Source organism: Calypte anna, chromosome 25 (genome assembly GCF_003957555.1).
Source record: "Calypte anna isolate BGI_N300 chromosome 25, bCalAnn1_v1.p, whole genome shotgun sequence".
In the NCBI taxonomy this organism is placed as follows: domain Eukaryota; kingdom Metazoa; phylum Chordata; class Aves; order Apodiformes; family Trochilidae; genus Calypte; species Calypte anna.
In genome coordinates, this window is record NC_044270.1 from 669747 (window position 1) to 687578 (window position 17832).

The window sequence follows — 17832 nt, forward strand, 5'->3', positions numbered from 1 at the left end:
CCCCCTGGCGCTGATTGACGGGGCTGACAGCCAATGGCTGGCGGCAGGGCGGTATGCGGGAACCAATAGGCGTGCGGGATGTTGCGGGGTTAGGGAGCCCGGTTGTGTGTGGGGGTTTCGGTGGCCGCGTTCATTGTTCGGAGCGGCGGAACCATGAGGTGAGCGGGGCCGGGATCCCCGGGGGGCTCAGGGGGACCCCTCGGGGAGAGCCCGGGAGGGATTCCCGGGGCGGGCTCAGGGGGGGCCCTCGGGGCGGGCGGGGAACTCGGGGGGATCGCGAGTGGGGGCTCCGGGGGTCCCTAAGGGGTGCGTGGGGTGGTCTGGGAGGGTCTCTGGGGTCGGGAGGGGATCCCTGGGGTCGAGTTGGCTTTGGGGATACTGGGGGGGGTCCTCAGGGCTGAGGTTGCCCTTGGGGGGGGTTTCAGGGGGGTCCCTCGGGGTCGGTTTCCCTTGGGGGTGCCAGGGGGGTCCCTCGGGGCGGGTTTGCTCTGGGGGGCTCAGGGGAGGGGGTCCCTCGGGGTGAGTTTCCCGTGGGGGTCTTGGGAAGGGTCCCTCGGGGCAGGGGGTTGCCCTTGGGGGGAGTCTCAGGGGGGTCCCTCGGGGCGGGGGGTTCCCGTGGAGGTGTCGGGTGGGTTCCTCGTGGTGGGTTTCCCTTGGGGGTCTTGGGGGGGAGGGAAGGTTTCTCTTGGGAGTCTCGGGGTGGGTTTCCCGTGGGGGTCTCAGGGGGGTGGGGCTTGCCCTTTGGGGTTCCTCGGGGTGGGTTTCCCTCGGGGGTCTCAGGGGGGTCCCTCAAGGCGGGGGTGGCCCCTGGGGGGTCTCAGGGGGGTTTCCCCTCTCCACTAAGGCTTTTCCCCCCCTCTCTGTTCTGCAGGGGCGATCGAGGCAGAGGCCGTGGCGGACGCTTTGGTTCCAGGGGAGGCCCTGGCAGTGGGCGAGTTTGGCTTCTGCTCCAGCTGGGAGGGCTCTTTAGCCTGGCAGGATGAGGAGGGGAGGGGGGTGCAGGAAGGTGGGGTGCAGCTGTCAGTGTAGCACAGGCTGAGGGTGAGGTGTAGGGCTGGGGGGGTGCGGGGAAGCCCCGGTGGCACCGGGGAGGGGTTGGGGGGGGGTCGTAGTTATTGTTAGGGGGGGGGTGGGTTAGGAAGAAACCTTTCCTGTTTCTGTAGGACTTTCCTTGCGTCTCGGGACTGAACCTCCACGGAGTGGTGATGGGGAGGGGGTGCTGGGGGGGCTGAAGGTGTCGGGGAGGTGCTGCTATGGAGAATAAAGTTGGTTTTTTTTCCTTTTTTTTTCCCTTTCTCCTCCTTTAGGTTCCGGCCCTTTGTGCCACACATCCCCTTTGATTTCTATGTCGTGAGTAACCCTCCCCTACGGAGCTGTTTGCAGGCAACAGCTGTGGGACTTTTCCGTGGTTAAAGCTGCATCTTAGAAACACTTCGTGTGCTGGCGCTGATGGTTTGACCGCTTTTAGGAAAGGAGCTCACTGAAAATGCTGTTGGTTCAGTAACTAACCTGAAATAGATCTTCTTACTTGTCTCTGGTGGTGATGCAGTTGAGTAATAATCAGAGGGAAAAACAAAAAAAAAAAAAAAAGAGAAAAAGCCTTGATTGAAGGTTTTCTGCTTTTTAAGGCACCCCACTCAACCAAAAACATGAAGTTCTGTCCCACACACACCTCGTGGGTCACTCTGGTAACTGGCACTCACCCATCAGATGTTCTCCTGGCTCCTTTGCCTTTTTGGTCCTCAGAAGGACCAACACTAAGTCACATTTCCCACCTTTTCTAGGAGGAAACAACTTCCTCCTCGTGCTGAGCCCTTGAAAGACACATGAAATTATAAAAGCATGGTGGGAAATCACAAAGGAAACGAGCTATGGAGGATAGAAAAAACCAAACAAACATGGACTGAATTTTGCTGCTGAGTGGGTTGAACCAAAGCTTTTATCTTGGGCCTTGCAGTCTGATCTCTGAATCCTGTTTCAGTGTGAAATGGCTTTTCCCCGTGTCAAACCTGCTGCTGATGAGACAGCATTCAGTGAAGCCTTACTGAAGAGAAACCAGGATCTTGCTCCCACAGCTGCTGAACAGGTTTTGTGCCCCAAATTCCCTTAAATCCTTTTACAGGGGGGGATGGGACTTCCCTGTTTATTGTATTCCTCGTGTTATCCCTGTGGGAGATCAGTTTATTTCAAGTCACATTGGCCAGCTGGTGACATCTCCCTGTTTCCTTGCCAGGCTTCAATTCTGTCTCTGGTGACCAAAATCAACAATGTGATTGACAACTTAATTGTAGCACCAGGAACTTTTGAAGTGGTGAGTCCAAAAGTGCTGAGCTTGGAAGCAAAGTTCAAGGGATAATCATGGAATGGTTTGGGTTGGAAAGGGACCTTAAAGCTCATCCAGTTTCAACCCCCCTGCTTGGGACACCTCCCACCAGCCCAGGAAAATAACTGTGGAACAGCCTCAGTTTCCCATGAGGCAAACTTCTGGTTTCAGGAGCTGTTGGAAATGTTGGAACTTCTTGAGTCTGAGGGTTCCCTGTTCAGTTCAGTGTCACCCACAGGAGCTCTTTTCCACCCATGAATCTGCCCCCCAGGAGCCTGTGGTGGTTTGTAAATGTGCTGAGACCTGGGGGGTTCTTAGGGACTCACAGAATGGGTTGGGTTGGAAGGGACTTTAAAGTTCATCCAGTCCCATGGGCAGGGACCCCTCCCACAGCCCAGGGGGCTCCAAGCCCCATCCAACCTCCAACATTTCTGGGATGGGGCAGCCACAGCTTCTGGGGGTGACCTGGGGCTCAGCACCCTCAAATTAAAGAATTTCTTCCTCATGTCCAACCTCAGTCTCCCCTCTTAAGTTTTAACCCATTTCCCTTTGTCCTCTCCCTACACCCCCATGTCCAAAGCCCTCCCCCAGCTTTCTTGTAACCCCTTCAGACATTGGGAGGTTGTTCTGAGGTCACCTCAGAGCCTCCTCTTCTCCAGACTGAACAACCCCAACCCCTCAGCCTTCCCAGGGAGGTGCTCCAACCCTCTGAGCATTTGAGTGGCTCTGCTCTGGAAATGTCCCAGGAGTTCTGTGTCCTTCTGGTGTTGGGGACTCCAGAACTGGACCCAAGACTGCAGGTGGGGTCTCACCAGAGCAGAGCAGAGGTGGAGAATCCCCTCCTTCAATCTCTTTGGAATCAAGAAGCCCAGGACCTGTTTAACATGGAATCTTAACATAACCTGGTAGCTCATATTAAGCTTCTGCTCCAGCACCACCCCTGGATGCTGGGGTTTAAGTGGATTGAAAAAGATTTCCTGCTGACTCCCAGGGACGTAGCACACGGATTCAATTCCCTGATTTTCTCTTTGCTCTTTCACACAGCAAATCGAGGAGGTTCGCCAGGTGGGTTCCTACAAGAAGGGCACCATGACAACGGGGCACAACGTGGCTGATCTGGTGGTCATCCTGAAAATCTTACCCACCCGTGAGTAGCAGCTCCCACCTGAACCCTGGTGCCAGGCCCTGCTCCAGCTGCAGCATTGGGTCTGGCTCTGACCCCCTGACTTCTGCTGCTCCTTCTCCAGTGGAAGCCGTGGCAGCTTTGGGGAACAAAGTCGTGGAAAGCTTGAGAGCGCAGGACCCCAGTGAAGGTTGGATGCTCCCCTCTCCTGCAGGGCTGAGGGGATCCCTGCTTTTCCCTGGTGCTGCTGAGGTTCTCCAGGCTTTCTGTGAGGAATTATGGGGTTTTTTTCCTCAGTCCTGACCATGCTGACCAACGAGACGGGCTTTGAGATCAGCTCTGCTGACGCCACTGTGAAGATCCTCATCACCACGGTCCCACCCAATCTCCGCAAGCTGGATCCCGAGCTCCACTGTAAGGGTTCAGCTGCCTTCCAGAACCTTCCTCAGGGTTCTGGACCCGCTGCACCCCACACACCCTTTGCTTGAAAACACTTTTTTCAACTCCTTTCAGTGGACATCAAAGTGCTGCAGAGTGCTCTGGCTGCCATCAGACACGCTCGCTGGTTTGAGGAGAACGCTTCGCAATCCACGTGAGTCCCGGGTGGGAGCTGCAGCAGGACGGTGCCTGAGGCCTCACCAACCCTCCTCCTGCTGCCTTCTCCAGGGTGAAGGTTTTAATCCGGCTGCTGAAGGATCTGAGGATTCGATTCCCGGGCTTTGAGCCCCTCACACCCTGGATTCTGGACCTGCTGGTGAGCGGGGATGGTGCGTGCTGCAGCACTGGTGTAAAGCAGCTCCCACAGCACGTTTGGGATTGTTACACATCCCAGGTGGAAGCTGCTCCCATCCCAACTCCCTCTTTTCTTTTTTCACCTCCTCAGGGACACTATGCTGTGATGAACAACCCCACCAGGCAGCCCCTGGCTCTCAACATCGCCTACAGGTCTGTTCCTCTGTTTCACTCCTGGAATTCTGTGATCTGTTCACTCCTGAAAATTCTCATTCCTGTTTAATTCACTCCTGGAAATTCTCATTCCTGTTTTATTCACTTCTGGAAATTCTCATGCCTGTTTTATTCAAGCAGGAATGAGAATTTCCAGGAGTGAACAGAACAGGCATGAGAATTTCCAGGAGTTATTGGAAATTCTCCTGGAATTACTCCTGGAATTCTCCTGAAGTAACTCCTGGAAATTTCTTCCTCTTTTGCTTTGCTCCTGAAAATTCCTGGTTCTATCAGGCAGTTTTCTGAAGGGAAGTGGTGTCACCTCAGGGCTCAGACTTCAACATCAGACACTCAAAACTGTCATTTCTTTGCTGTTTTTTTTATTTTCTAACCCAAAAAGGTCTCTGTCTGCAGGCGCTGCCTTCAGATCCTGGCTGCAGGGCTCTTCCTGCCCGGATCCGTCGGGATCACTGATCCCTGTGAGAGTGGGAACTTCCGAGTGCACACAGTGATGACCCTGGAGCAGCAGGTGAGCCCCAGGGCCCCGTGGGACAGGGGGGACCCGGCCCCCCCACGCTGACCCTGCCCTGTCCCACAGGACATGGTGTGTTACACCGCCCAGACCCTCGTCAGGATCCTCTCCCACGGAGGTTACAGGAAAATCCTTGGCCAGGAAGGAGATGCCAGCTGTGAGTGGGGGGCTTCCCTAGGGAATGGGGTGGGGGTGTTTTTTGGGGGGAAGTGATACCCTAGGGAGGTGAAGCTGGTGAGGGGAGGGGGTGTCTCTGTCTGTCTTTGGTGCTGGGGTGACCTCCAGCATCGTTTTGCAGACCTGGCTTCTGAAATGTCCACGTGGGATGGGGTGATTGTGACACCTTCTGAGAAGGCTTACGAGAAACCTCCGGAGAAGAAAGAAGGAGAAGAGGAAGAAGAGAATCAGGAAGAACCCGCTACGGGTGAGGAAGAGGAAAGCATGGAGACCCAGGAGTGAGAGGAGAGACCCAGAAAGCTCTGGGATGCCCCCACATCTCCAGGGATCCCCCCCCCCACACCGGCTGCTGCTGCCTGAGCAGAGACCTGAGAAGGCTGAAGCAGAGCCCCAGGTCCATCCTTCCCCACGTGCTCCCCCCTTGTATGTTTTTATAAATTGCACATTAAAGGGTCCTCCCTTTCCAGTGCATCCCATTGTTCTACAGACAGCCCTGTTGGGAGGGGGGGATGGGATGTCACAGACCCACGGGAGCCCCCGGGGTCACTTTTATTTTGGTGCCTACAAAAACGTGGAAACACAATTTAGGGACCCCTCCCCCTGCAGTCTCTTCAGCCACGGCCACACCACGTGGGACTCCTGCTGTGGGGAGCACTGCTCCAAACCGGGGTTCCCCCTTCTCTTCACATCCTTAGGGGGTGACACCCCTGCTCCCCGACTGCTCAGGGCTGTGGGTGGTGCCAGGTGGATCTCAGCCTGCCCCTCACTTGCCCGGCAGGCCCTGTGGGTAGCCACCAGCTGCCTCCAGCATGGCTTTCCTCCTCACTGTCTCCTTGGCCACGCTGTGGTTCAGCCTCCGCAGCCGTTCCTGCGTGGAAGTGGGGAGCAGCAGCCCTCAGGATGAGGAAGGAAGGAAAAGGGGGAGCTGGGATCCCTCCCCCTCTTCCAAAAAACCCCACGGTGCCCCCCCCAAACCCGTGGTCCCCCCAAACCTGGGCGTTCTGCAGGATGTTGTTGACCAACACCACCCTGCGCCGGGCGTTCAGCAGCTTCTTCACGTAGGGATCCAGGTCCAGGGCCACTTTCTGATCCTCATTGATGCGGCAGAGCTCTGGGAAAAGGGGGCAGGGGGTGGGAGGAGAACTTGGGGTGTCACAGGACCCCCCCCATCCCTCAAAAAAGGGTTGTGGGGTGATTTCCCCCACCCCCCTTCAATGTCTCACCCCTGGCCAGGCTGTCGATGTGTTCCCGCAGCTCCACCTGGCTCTCCCTGCAGAGGGGACAAGCTCTGTCACCACGACACAAACCTCAACCCCAAACCTACCCCCTCAGCCCCCCGACTGTCCCCAACCCACCCCCCTGTCATCTCCCGACTGTCCCCAACCCACTCACCCATCCCCCCAGCCCCTAACGCCCCCAACCCCGGGGAGCTGCCCCCACTGCCACCAACTCCTCAGCAACGAACCTCAACCCCCCCCCAGGTACCCCTGAGCCCCCCCCAGATGCTCCAAAAGACCCCCCTGAAGCTGCCCCCCACGGTCGTACCTGCCTCTCAGCCCCGGTACCGCTTGTTCAGTCCCACTCTCGGTCTCTCAGCCCGTTCCCAACCCGGTACCAGCCTCTCATCCCCCCTCCCAACCCGGTACCATCTCCTCAGCCCCGCTCCTGGCCCAGTACCGGTAGCTCAGCTCCACTTCCCGACCCTCCTCCTCGAACCCCTCAGCCCCACACCCGGTCCCTCAGCCCCACTCCCGACCCGGTTCCGACCCCTCACCCCCACTCCCGGTCCCTCAGCCCCATTCCTGACCCGGTTCCGACCCCTCAGCCCCACTCCCGGTCCCTCAACCCCATTCCCGACCCGGTTCCGACCCCTCAGCCCCACTCCCGGTCCCTCAGTCCCATTCCCGACCCCACAGCCCCAGTTCCAACCCCTCGTCCCCATTCCCGACGCGGTTCCGACCCCTCAGCCCCGTTGCCGACCCCTCGGTCCCCTCAGCCCCACTCCCGGTCCCTCAACCCCCTCAGCCCCGTTGCCGACCCCCTCAGCCGCGCTCCCCACGCCGTTTCCTTCCTCCCGTTTCCCGCACCTCACGGCGTGGACGTGGCCATCGAGCTGCCTCACGGCGGGCCGCAGGAACTGCAGCAGCCCCTCCGCAAACAGCTCCCTCGCTACCGGACCGCCGCTCCCCGCCGCCATCTTGGCGCTGCCGCTGCCGCTGCCTCCACCACCGCCGCGGGGGCTGCCGGGAAATGGCGGCGGCTGAGGAGGCGGCAGCTGGGAAATGGAGTCCTGGGAGTGAGAATCATAGAATCATAGAATCATAGAATCATAGAATTAGCCGGGTTGGAAGGGACCTCAGAGATCATCTAGTCCAACCCTTGATCCACCGGAGCAGTTGCTAGACCATGGCACTGAGTGCCACATCCAGTCTTTTTTTAAATGTCTCCAGGGACGGAGAATCCACCACCTCACCGGGCAGTCCATTCCAATGCCTGATCACCCTCTCCGTGAAGAAATTCTTTCTAATATCTAACCTAAATCTCCCCTGGCACAACTTAAGACCGTGTCCTCTTGTCTTGTTGAAGGTCGTCTGTGAAGAGTCCAGTTCCCACCTCGCTACAGCCTCCTTTCAGGGAGTTGTAGACAGCAATGAGGTCTCCCCTGAGCCTCCTCTTCTCCAGGCTGAACAGCCCCAGCTCTCTCAGCCTCTCCTCATAGGGCCTGTGCTCGAGTCCCTTCACCAGCCTGGTTGCCCTCCTTTGGACCTGTTCCAGGACCTCTACATCCTTCTTAAACTGAGGGGCCCAGAACTGGACACAGTACTCAAGCTGTGGCCTCCCCAGAGCTGAGCACAGGGGCAGAATCCCTTCCCTGGACCTGCTGGCCACGCTGTTCCTGAGCCAGCCCAGGATGCCATTGGCCTTCTTGGCCACCTGGGCACACTGCTGGCTCCTCTTCAGCTTCCTGGCAATCCAGACTCCCAGCTCCCTTTCTGCCTGGCTGCTCTCCAACCACTCTGGAGGAGGCCCCGAGGCCTTGTATTAAATATTTAAGTGAAATCCGCGGGGTTTTGGTACTTTCAGCTTTTGGGTTTTTTTTTTTTTTTTCTTGCAATAATTAAAGTCAAGAAAGTTGGGGGAGCAAACAGGTCCCAACCTCCAGACCTGGTGATTAAATAATGGTTAAATTCATCTGGTTTTGCTACTTGAAGCTTTTGGGGCATTTTTGGGGTTTTTTTGGGTTTTTTTTTTAGTTTTTCTTCCCAAACTTAAAGCAAATAGTCCCAACCTCCACCCTGGTTATTAAACGGTTAAACTCCTGGTTAATAAACGGTTATTAATGGTTAAACTCCTGTGGTTTTGCATTCAGCTTTTGGGGCATTTTGGGGTTTCTTCATTTGTTTGGGTTTGTATTTTGGTTTTTTTTTTTTTCCTTTTTCTTAGCAAAGGGAGGGGGGTGGGGGCAGTGGCACTTATCAAATAATTTAACCCCACGTGGTTTTGGTACTTCGAGGTTTTTGGGAGGTTTTTTCTGTTTCCTTGCAGGCTTTGAGTTGCCTTTTTTTTTTTTCTTTATCCTTTTTCTCACCAAACCTCAAGAAAGGCTCTGGGTACATTAAGCACGACACTCCCAACCCTCAAACCTCTTTATTAAATTCCCTCGTGGTTCAGACACTTTTGAGTTTGGGGCTTTTTTTTTTTTCTTTTTCTTAGAAAAATTAAATTTTTTTTGTTTTGTGGGTTTTTTTTTTGCCTTTTTCTTACCAAACTTCAAGAAAGGCTCTGGGTCCATTAAGCCCACGGCTGCCAACCCTCAAACCTCTTTATTAAATTCCCTCATGGTTTGGATACTTTGAGTTTGGGCTTTTTTTTTTCTTTTTTCTTACAAAAATTAAATTAAAGGTGTGGGGTTTTTTTTTGGGTTTTTTTTTTGGGGGGGGGGTTTTTTGCCTTTTTTTTTCCCCCTTTTTCTCACCAAACCTCAAGAAAGCCTCATGCTGCATCAAGCCCACAGCTCCCAACCCTCAAACCCCTTTATTAAACTCCCCCATGATCCGGATACTTTGAGTTTAAGGCTTTTTTTTTTTTTTTTTTCTTACAAAAATTAAATTAAAGGTTTTTTTTCTCAGCAGAGGGGTCCCGGCTCTGCTGCGGGCATGGTGTGCAGGACCTCATCGAGGAGCTGCAGGGCTCGGTGCAGCTGCACCTCGATCCAGCAGGGAGTGTGTTTGATGCTCTGCCGGGGGTAGTCGGGTCCCCAGCCCTTCACGAAGCTCAACCTCAGGATACACAAACGCCTCAGATCATCCACCCCGATCCCCGCGGCTGCAGAGAGCCCTGCCCGGGAGGGACACGGACGTGAGTGGGGGTGGGATCTCCGCGGGTGGGTCTGTATCCCCCTTGTTGTCCCTTCATAGGGGGAGGGGGCTCGAAGAGGGGGAAGTCCCCCCTGGCTGTCCCTTTATGGGTGGGGGGATCCCTACGGGTGTTCTGTGCCCTCTTGTTGTCCCTTTATGGGTGGGGGGATCCCCCACGGATGTTCTGTGCCCCCCTCGCTGTCCCTTCATGGGTGGTGAGATCCCCACGGGTGTCCTGTGCCCCCCTTTGTTGTCCCTTCATGAGTGGGGGGGGGGGGTCCTCACCGGTGTCCTGTGCCCCCTTGTTGTCCCTTTATGGGTGGTGGGATCCCCACGGGTGTCCTGTGCCCCCCTTGTTGTCCTTTCATGAGTGGGGGGGATGCTCACGGGTGCCCTGTGCCCCCCTTGTTGTCCCTTCATGAGTGGGGGGGATCCCCACGGGTGTTCTGTGCCCCCCTTGTTGTCCCTTCATAAGTGGAAGGATCCCCCACGGGTGTCCTGTGCCCCCCTTTGTTGTCCCTTCATGGGTGGGGGGATCCCCATGGGGGTTCCACCCTTTCAAACTGTCCCTGCCTGGTAGGAAGATGGCCCTGGGTGGTGGGATCCCCACGGGTGTCCTGTCCCTCCCTCACTGTCCCTTCATGGGGGGAGGGATCCCCACAGGTGTCCTGTGTCCCCCTTGTTGTCTCTTTATGGGTGGGGGATCCCCACGGGGGTCCTGTGCCCCCTTGTTGTCCCTTCACAGGTAGAGGAATCTCCATGGGGGTCCTGTCCCCCCTCACTGTCCCTTCATGGGTGGTGGGATCCCCACAGGTGTCCTGTGCCCCCTTGCTGTCCCTTCATGGGTGGGGGGGATGTCCCCCCTCGTTGTCCCTTCATGGGCAGAGGGATCCCCATGGGAGTCCCATCCCCCTAAATTGTCCCTGCCTGGTAGGGACATTGCCATGGGTGGGGGGATCCCCACGGGGGTCCTGTCCCCCCACTCACTGTCCCTTCATGGGGGGAGGGATCCCCATGAGTGTCCTGTTCACAGGTGGAGGGATCCCACTTGGACTGTCCCTGCCACGGGGGTTCCCCTCTGGCTGTCCCCTCCCAAGGGCTGTCCCCCTTCCCTGGGGGCTGTCCCCCCACTCCCACTCACCCACCGCGGGGGCGATTCCCCCCACCGAGCCGGGCCCGGGGATGTTTCCAGCCACAGCCGCTGCCTGAGCCGCAGCCGCAGCCTGAGCCGTGGCCGCCTGCTGCTGCATCTGCCGGTGGCACTGCCGGAGGTCAAACACCTACGGGGAAGGAGAGAGGGGGGGTAAAACGCAGGGAGACCCCTCAGCAAGGAGAGAGAATGCCCCAAGGAACTCCTTCAGGAAGGGCGTGGGGGTCACTTCATCCCTGAGGACCCCAAATCCCCCCCCCATGCAGCACCCATCATCCAGGACCTTCTTGAATGTGCTCACGAGGGTCCCTTCCTCTTTAATCCCCCCCCCCCCAGCAAGGGGCACCTGGGACCCCTTAAACATGGCCACGGGGCTCCCTCCACCCACAGGCTCCGTTTATGGCCCCCCACCAAGGAGCACCCACCACCAAGGACCCTCTTTTATCTGGGTGCAGGGGTCCCTCACCTCTAAGCCCCCCACTTACCCCCCAGCAGGAGACACCCAGGACCCCTTAACCATGAACAACGAGCTCCCCCACCCTTGGGTTCCCTTCATTGCCCCCCCAGCAAGGAGCACCCATCACCCAGGACCCCTGTGGACACAGCGATTCTTCCCCCTCTATTCCCCCCCCAGCAAGGGGCACCCAGGACCCCTTTAAGATGGACGAGGGGCTCCCTCACCCCCTGGTCCCTTCTCCCCCCTGGGGACACTGCCTCTCCTTGTCCCCCCCCACCTTGATGTAGGCTCCGGGATAGATTTTATGGACGGCATCACCGGGGGCTCTGCCCGCCTCCCGGTCCAGGTAATAGCTCTGCACGAACACGGCGTGATCGCTCAGGCACCGCATCCAAACGTCGCCCTCACCCCGGCATTCCAGCCTCACGCCCTTCCCGATGTGCAGCCTACACCCCCCCCCCCCATCCAGGGACTGTCAGCACCCCCAAACCCCCGCTTCCCCCTTTAATCCCCCCTTCATTTGCTCTCGACCTCCCCCTTCTCACCCGGATCGTGCCCCGCCTCCCCAACCCCCTCTCTGCCCCATCTTTCCCCTATAACCCCCCCCTTTCTGTCCCACAGATCCCCCATTTTGCCCCCTATACGCCCCCTCCCCACCTGCCCCCATATGCCCCATATACGCCCATCACTCCCTATACCCCACCTGCCCCCATATCTCCCCCTTCTGCCCATATATCCACCAATTGCCCCATATATTCTCCTCTTCCTCCCCACCTGCCCCACATATCTCCCATTTACCCCTACATCCCCCCTTCTGCCCCCCCCTCCATCTCCCATTTGACCCCTATCCCCCCCACCTCCCATATCCCTCCTTCTGCCCCATATATCCCTCAACTGCCCCATAATTCCCCAGCTGCCCCCTATATCCCCCCACCTGCCCCCTTTTCTCCCCTTATCCACCCCCTACATCCCCCTCCCACCCCACACATCACCCCTTTTGCCCTCCCTCCCCCCCATTTTTCCCCATCCTGCCCCCAATCTCCTCCCCTCGCCCCCCACCCCCCCACCCCACCGGGCCCGCTCGCTGGCGTCGGTTCGGTGGACGTTGGAGAGTTGGCCCAGGCAGAACCGGGCCCCCCCTGAGGGGTCCACGTAACCATCCACGACCACCACGGGGCAGCTGGATGGCACCTTGAAGATCTCCCCCACCTGCACATCCATCTCGAAGTAGGCGATGGAGCACCAGAACTCCGGCCCTGGAGGATGGGATGAGGATGGGGGAAGGGGAGGGGGGGGTACAGAGCACCCACCAGAAAGTGGAGGTGATCACCCAGGTGCTAATTAGGGTGGGGGGCACCTACCGGGGTGGGTGGACACTGGTTGGTGGTAGGGCCCGGAGCTGTGGTGTGAAGGCCCTGGGGAGGGGACAGAGATGGGGTCAACACAGCCAAAGGGCTTGGACACCCCGCTCCCCCCTTCCTCTTGTCACCCCCCAAACCTACAGTAGTGGTTGGGGTGGTGGAGTGGGGGCTGTGGTTGGGGTGGGGGCTGTGGGACCCCCAGGTTGGGGGTGTAGGCTCCTGTCCAGCTCGTGGGTGAACCTGGGACAGGAGAGAGGGTGGCTGGGGAGTGTCCCTGTTTGGGACCCCCTCCCCGTGCTGAGGGATGTGGGGTTAGGGTTAGGGTACTCACTGTGGTAGGGGGGCTTGGGGTAGCCATTCCGGGGGGGGAGCTGTGCTGGGGTGGCAGGGGGTGGTGTGGGGCAGGTGACCTGCAGGAGCCCCTCGCTGTGGGGCAGGGACAGCAGGGAACCACCCGGGGCCACTGCGGGGACACACAGAGACAGGAAGAGGGTGGGGGGCACAGGCTGACACCCCCAAACCCTTCCTTGGGCATGGGGGAAGGGTACTGGGGGGAGGTGAGGGGGGTGTCTTACCTGGGGGTGAGATGGGCAGCGTGGGGTAGAGGCTACCGGGGCCGTGGGGGGACTCGGGGAGCTGCGAGGGGCCCAGTGGTTGGGTGTAGGGCTGGGTGGGGGGCAATTTGTCCCCCTGCTCCCGACTGGGTGGCACCTCCATCTGCACACAGTCATGGACAAACTCCTCCTTCACAAGGGGGGGCACTGGGGAGGGGGGGGGACACACACACACCGGAGACCATGGGGGGACCCGCAGTGGGGTGGGGTGGGGGGGGGCAGTGCTGGCTCCGGGGGTGCTCCCGGGTGGTCTCACCTGTGCTCTGGATGCTCAGACCTATGGAGGGGAGGAGGAGGAGGAGGAGGGGGAAGGAAAAGATGGGGTGGGGGGTTATGGGTGCTGGGGGTGAGAGTGGGGTGTCCCCCCGCCCCACGGGTGGGGGGCGATGGGGGTGTCTCACCGATGGTGGGGGCCACCACACGCTCGTAGTGGTAGGGGTTGACGCAGACGCTGTCGTACTTGAGGTCGAAGGCGAAGCGGCAGAAGTGGGCGGGTTTCAGCTCGTTCTTGTGCAGGTCGGGCCAGCGCCACAGCCGGGCGTAGATGACGTGGGGGAACCCCTTCCTGCCGGCCACCTGAGGACGAGGGGACACACACAGGGGTGTGACAACACGGTGGGGATGGCCCCCCCTACACACCGCCCCCCTCACCCTCCCTGGGTTGATGGCATCTGGGATGCTGAGCCCCCCCCTCTAAATGTCTCCCCTCAATCCCCCGAGCCAAGTGTGGGGCTGGCGCCAGGCAGGGACCCCACAGAGCTTGAGGGGCACTCGGGGGGGCTCCCCCCCTACGCCTTTCCCAGCTCCAGACATAACAACCCCCCTGCTGCTCCCCCCCCAGGCTCCCAGCCTGCCAGACAGTGACTCATGCAGGAAGGGGGGGGGGGGGTGAGGCGCCGGCGGATGCCAGTGATGGGGGGGGGAGGCTGGGGGGTGGGCAGGGGGCAACGCTGCCCGTGCCTGCCTGAATCCATCTGCCCAGAAAGTGTGGGGGAGCCCGCCTGTCCCTGTGCCCCCACCCATGGGGCAGCTGTGGGGTGGGGGAGGTGGGTGGGCACCAACCCAGACACTGAGGTCAGTGTGAGGCTACCAGCCTGGAGCTGGATGCTCCATGGGGTGGGGGTCCCTCTGCATGCCCCACCCCTCAGGAATCCCCTTACCACCCGGACACCTGAGACCCCTCAGTTAAGGAGAGCACCAGGATGCCTGGGTCAGTCCTCCCAGTTTGGGGAGGGCTGGAGGGGAATCTCAGGGGTCATGGGCCACCCCAACCCCCACATGGTCTCAGTTTGAGGAGGGCTGGGGGGGTCTCCGTCTTGGCAGCACCAGGATGCTTGAGTCAGTCCCTTCAGTTTGGGGAGGTTGGGGGGGATCTCAGGAGTCAGGGGGCATCCTAACCCCCACCATGGTCTTAGTTTGGGGAGGGCTGGGGGATCTCAGGGGTCATGGGGCATCCCAACCCCCACATGGTCTCAGTTTGGGGTCCCGGGGCACTGGGATGCCTGGATTCCTCTAGCCTGGAGTGGGCTGGGGGGGTCTTGGGGCACCTCAATACCTGCATTCCCCATCTACTGAGGCCTGTGGGGTCTTGGGTGGTCAGCAGGCACCCCATGTCCCCTCAGGTCAGGGTGGGCTGTCAGGGTGGTCCCTGGTTACCTGGAGCCGCCCGTCCAAGGTGCGCTGGATGGTGACACACTTGCTGGGGTGGGCGCCGTTGGTGGTGACGGCGGCGATGAGGGAGTCGAGTTCGTCCTTCTTCTCCTTCAGCTTCTTCAGCAGACTCTCGATGGCCCTCTTGGCGAAGGTCTCGTTGTCCCCGCCCTGCCGGTGGCACATCAGGCTGTGCACGATGCTCAGGGAGGTGTCACCGCCGCTGGGCGTGCCGAGGGACATGGCGCTGCTCCCCTGCAAGGCACGGCCCTGCCTGTCACCCTGCGGCATGGGACCTCCTGTCCCCCCCTGCCCTGGCCTGGCCTCGCCTGCACGGGGCTCTTGAGATGGGGGTGAAGCCCTGTGCGAGGTGACGGAACTCAGGAGGCAGACACGGGGCTGGCAAGAGGGGATGTGGCCCTTGTGTGACACCGGGGATGTGGCCTGTGGCAGGTCCAAAGCCATGTCACCTCGATTGGGAAAGCCAGCCTGGATCCCTTGGTCCTGTGGTCCCTGTCCAGGATGAGATTAGGCACAGGGGTCCCAGCTGGGGCATCCCGAGCTGCCTGTAGTCCCTGGCTCTGATGGCAGCAGTGCCACCAGTGTCACACGGGTGTGGGGACACTGGAGGTGTCACACTGACAACCTGGCAGGGAGCACACCCGTGTTTACAGTGTGCAAGGGGGGCAAGGACCTTGCTCCAGCCTGGGTGCTGGACACGTGCCTGAGCTGCTCATCCCACCATCCCATCACCACCATCCCACCCAGAGCTGACAAGGGGTCCAGACTAAACAGGGCCCCAGCTTGGCGCCGCTCCTTAACCCCTCACTGGCTGCTGCTTCTCCTTTTTTTTTTTCTTTCCCTGCCTCTCACATCCAGACCGTGCAGATGCCAAGAGCTGCACACCCACCCTGCAGCTGATGTCCCACCTCTGTGTCCTGGCCTGGGAAAAGCCTTGAGCTGGTGGCAGACACAACAACCCCCGGGTCCTTTGCTCCGTGAGATAGGAGGCAGCTCTCCTGCCAGCACCCTGCCTGCTCCTGCTCCTCCTCCTCCTCCTCCTCCTCCTCCTCCTCCGGGTGGGTGCAGGGCCATGGCCCCCCCCTTGCTCCTGGCTGGGCTCCTCTGGTGTGAGATGAGCCAGATGCTGTCTGCCATGGGGGAGATCTCCAGGGATGCTGGAGGGGCCCCATGGAGCACCCTGAGCCCCTCACCCCCCCCGCCAGGCTCTGGGCTTCACCCCATGCAAACGCAGCCTCAGGCACCCATCCTGGGGGTGCCCGGAGCTGCCCTGATCCCTGTGCTCCTGCCTGCTCGTCCCCAAGGGCCCTGCCTGCCCAGCGTGCTCTGCCTCATGAATCAATTTTGAGGCCAAAAGAGGTGAAAGAGTCTGGTGGGGGACTCTGAGAGGGAGCTGCCCAGGGTCACCCTGGAAGAAGCACCCAGGGTCCCAGTGTCAGTCCCTGCTACCCCCAGTTTTGGTGGACCCACTGATGCCACCTGTTCTGAGAAAGGCTCCAAGGGTCCCAGTGCCATCCCCACCCCATCCCAAACTCATCCCAGTCTGGTTTGTGCAAAACTGGGGTGAGTTTGGGGCTCAGACAGCTTCCCCCTGGCTCCAGCTTGTTCCTGAGATGTGACATCCCAGAGAGGACATCTGTCCCTGCCAGCATCACAGGCAGAGGGGACCCCAAACAGTCCCTCCTGTCCTGGTGAGAGTGAAGCGGAGGAAAAGCCAGGGACCTCCTCACCCTGCTCCAGATGGGAACTGACATTTCTTTTTTGTTTTTTTCCAGACCTGTCAGGGCTCCTCCCGGGATAACCTGGGGCTGGGATCGAGGGCTCCCTCCTCCCCACCCCACAAATGCTCCTGCCACAAAAATCCCACCCTGATCCCCAGTCCCAAAGCTGGAACCACCTCTTGTCCCCCAGCCCCGGAGGGTGGGAGGAAGCTGCAGGGACAGTGGCCCCGGCTTAATCTTGGCTCCTGGGGCCGCCGAGTTTGCTCCCAGATACTTTCAAGGGCAGGGACAAAGGGACCGACGGGTGTCCGGGTGGGGACTTCATTCCTACTCCCAGGTTGGCTTTACCCTCCCAGCCCTGCTCCCCGGGAGAGGGGGGGGATGCTCCCCGTATTGGCAGCCTCTATTCCCGGAGGGAGGCTGAGGAGCAGGAGGGATGCCCTGGAAAAGCGGGTGCCAACGGGAATGCCACATCCCAACTCCCAGGACTTGGTGGGGCAGTAGCCCACCCCCGTCCCGAGGTTGCCCGCGGGTTCACAGCGAGCGTGATGGAGCTGCCCGTGGGTCCTTGTGCTCTCACCCCCTGCCCGTCCCCGCTGTGCTGAGGGGCAGCTGAAGCAGTGAGGGGGCTTCGGGGAAAGAACACGAGTGGGGACACCCGTGGGATGTGGCATGCAGAGGGCCGGGCTGGCTACTCACCTCCGCCGCCCGGCTCTGCTCACTCGGGGCCCGGCTCCCGACGCATCTCCTCCGGGTGCCCGCAGCTCCGCCGGTCCCTGCCCGTTCCCCCCGGTCCCTGCCCGTCCCTCCCGGTCCCTGCCCGTCCCTCCCGGTCCCTGCCCGTCCCTCCCGGTCCCTGCCCGCTCTCCAACTTGTTTGCTTCAACAACAAAAGGGAGAAGCCGGAGCGCGTGAGGCGCTGGCGCGTCGCAGCCAATCAGAAACCTCGTAACAAACCGGTTACGCTTTACCAACCAATCGCTGCCGCTCTCTCATATGCGGGCGGGGCGGCTGCCGGCGCCCAGACGGATCCATGGCCGCCGCCGCCACCGCCACCACCACCCCCCCGCCGCCTTCCCCGCCCGCCGCCGGCGCCGGGCCCAGACAGGGCCGATCCCGAGGATCCTTCTCCCGCCGGAGAATTTTCCCATTCCAAGGCAGCCGTCGAGGATCGCTGTCGAGACCCCACATGCTTCCTCCTGGCTTCCTTTCGCCTTTCCCCCTGCCCGCCCATAAGAAAACTTACCTCAAGAGTAACAAGAGAACAACATCCCCCTCCCTCATTTCCAGGAGAAAACAAAGCACCCAGAGTCCAGCTCGCTTTTAGCATCATTTGTCCTTTGTTACAACAAACCAGAAAGACAAGATTCCATTGAAACTGGAACAGTTCACAGAATGGTT

General features: G+C 59.7%; 3 protein-coding genes across 9 annotated transcripts; 1 reads left to right on the plus strand and 2 right to left on the minus strand.

Annotated features, from left to right (window-relative positions):
• Positions 1-94: 94 nt before the first annotated feature.
• Positions 95-5569, plus strand: ILF2 (interleukin enhancer binding factor 2). The gene is made up of 14 exons (XM_030465226.1): positions 95-158; positions 872-931; positions 1308-1350; positions 1982-2086; positions 2234-2311; positions 3368-3470; positions 3571-3636; positions 3744-3860; positions 3960-4038; positions 4113-4200; positions 4330-4391; positions 4806-4920; positions 4990-5080; positions 5222-5569. The coding sequence occupies exons 1-14, from the start codon at positions 154-156 to the stop codon at positions 5380-5382; spliced, it is 1173 nt and encodes a 390-aa protein (XP_030321086.1). The 5' UTR covers positions 95-153; the 3' UTR covers positions 5383-5569.
• Positions 5570-5610: 41 nt separating this feature from the next.
• On the minus strand, positions 5611-7343 carry SNAPIN (SNAP associated protein). The gene is made up of 4 exons (XM_030465227.1): positions 7188-7343; positions 6324-6370; positions 6093-6211; positions 5611-5968 (listed from the first exon to the last, which is right to left on the minus strand). Exons 1-4 carry the CDS (start codon positions 7295-7297, stop codon positions 5864-5866), a joined length of 381 nt encoding a protein of 126 aa, XP_030321087.1. The 5' UTR covers positions 7298-7343; the 3' UTR covers positions 5611-5863.
• Positions 7344-9185: 1842 nt separating this feature from the next.
• LOC103536428 (mothers against decapentaplegic homolog 4-like) lies at positions 9186-17234 on the minus strand. 7 transcript variants are annotated; one of them, XM_030465018.1, is made up of 12 exons: positions 17132-17234; positions 14697-14945; positions 13442-13616; positions 13297-13317; positions 13002-13187; positions 12758-12889; positions 12568-12666; positions 12427-12480; positions 12275-12321; positions 11343-11420; positions 10600-10738; positions 9186-9438 (listed from the first exon to the last, which is right to left on the minus strand). In XM_030465018.1, the coding sequence occupies exons 2-12, from the start codon at positions 14931-14933 to the stop codon at positions 9227-9229; spliced, it is 1380 nt and encodes a 459-aa protein (XP_030320878.1). In that variant the 5' UTR covers positions 14934-14945; positions 17132-17234; the 3' UTR covers positions 9186-9226. The 7 variants fall into 7 exon arrangements, with proteins under 7 accessions (XP_030320878.1, XP_030320873.1, XP_030320874.1 ...); XM_030465013.1 differs by having other exon boundaries at positions 11343-11511; positions 12138-12321; XM_030465015.1 differs by having other exon boundaries at positions 9197-9380; positions 12138-12321.
• Positions 17235-17832: the final 598 nt, after the last annotated feature.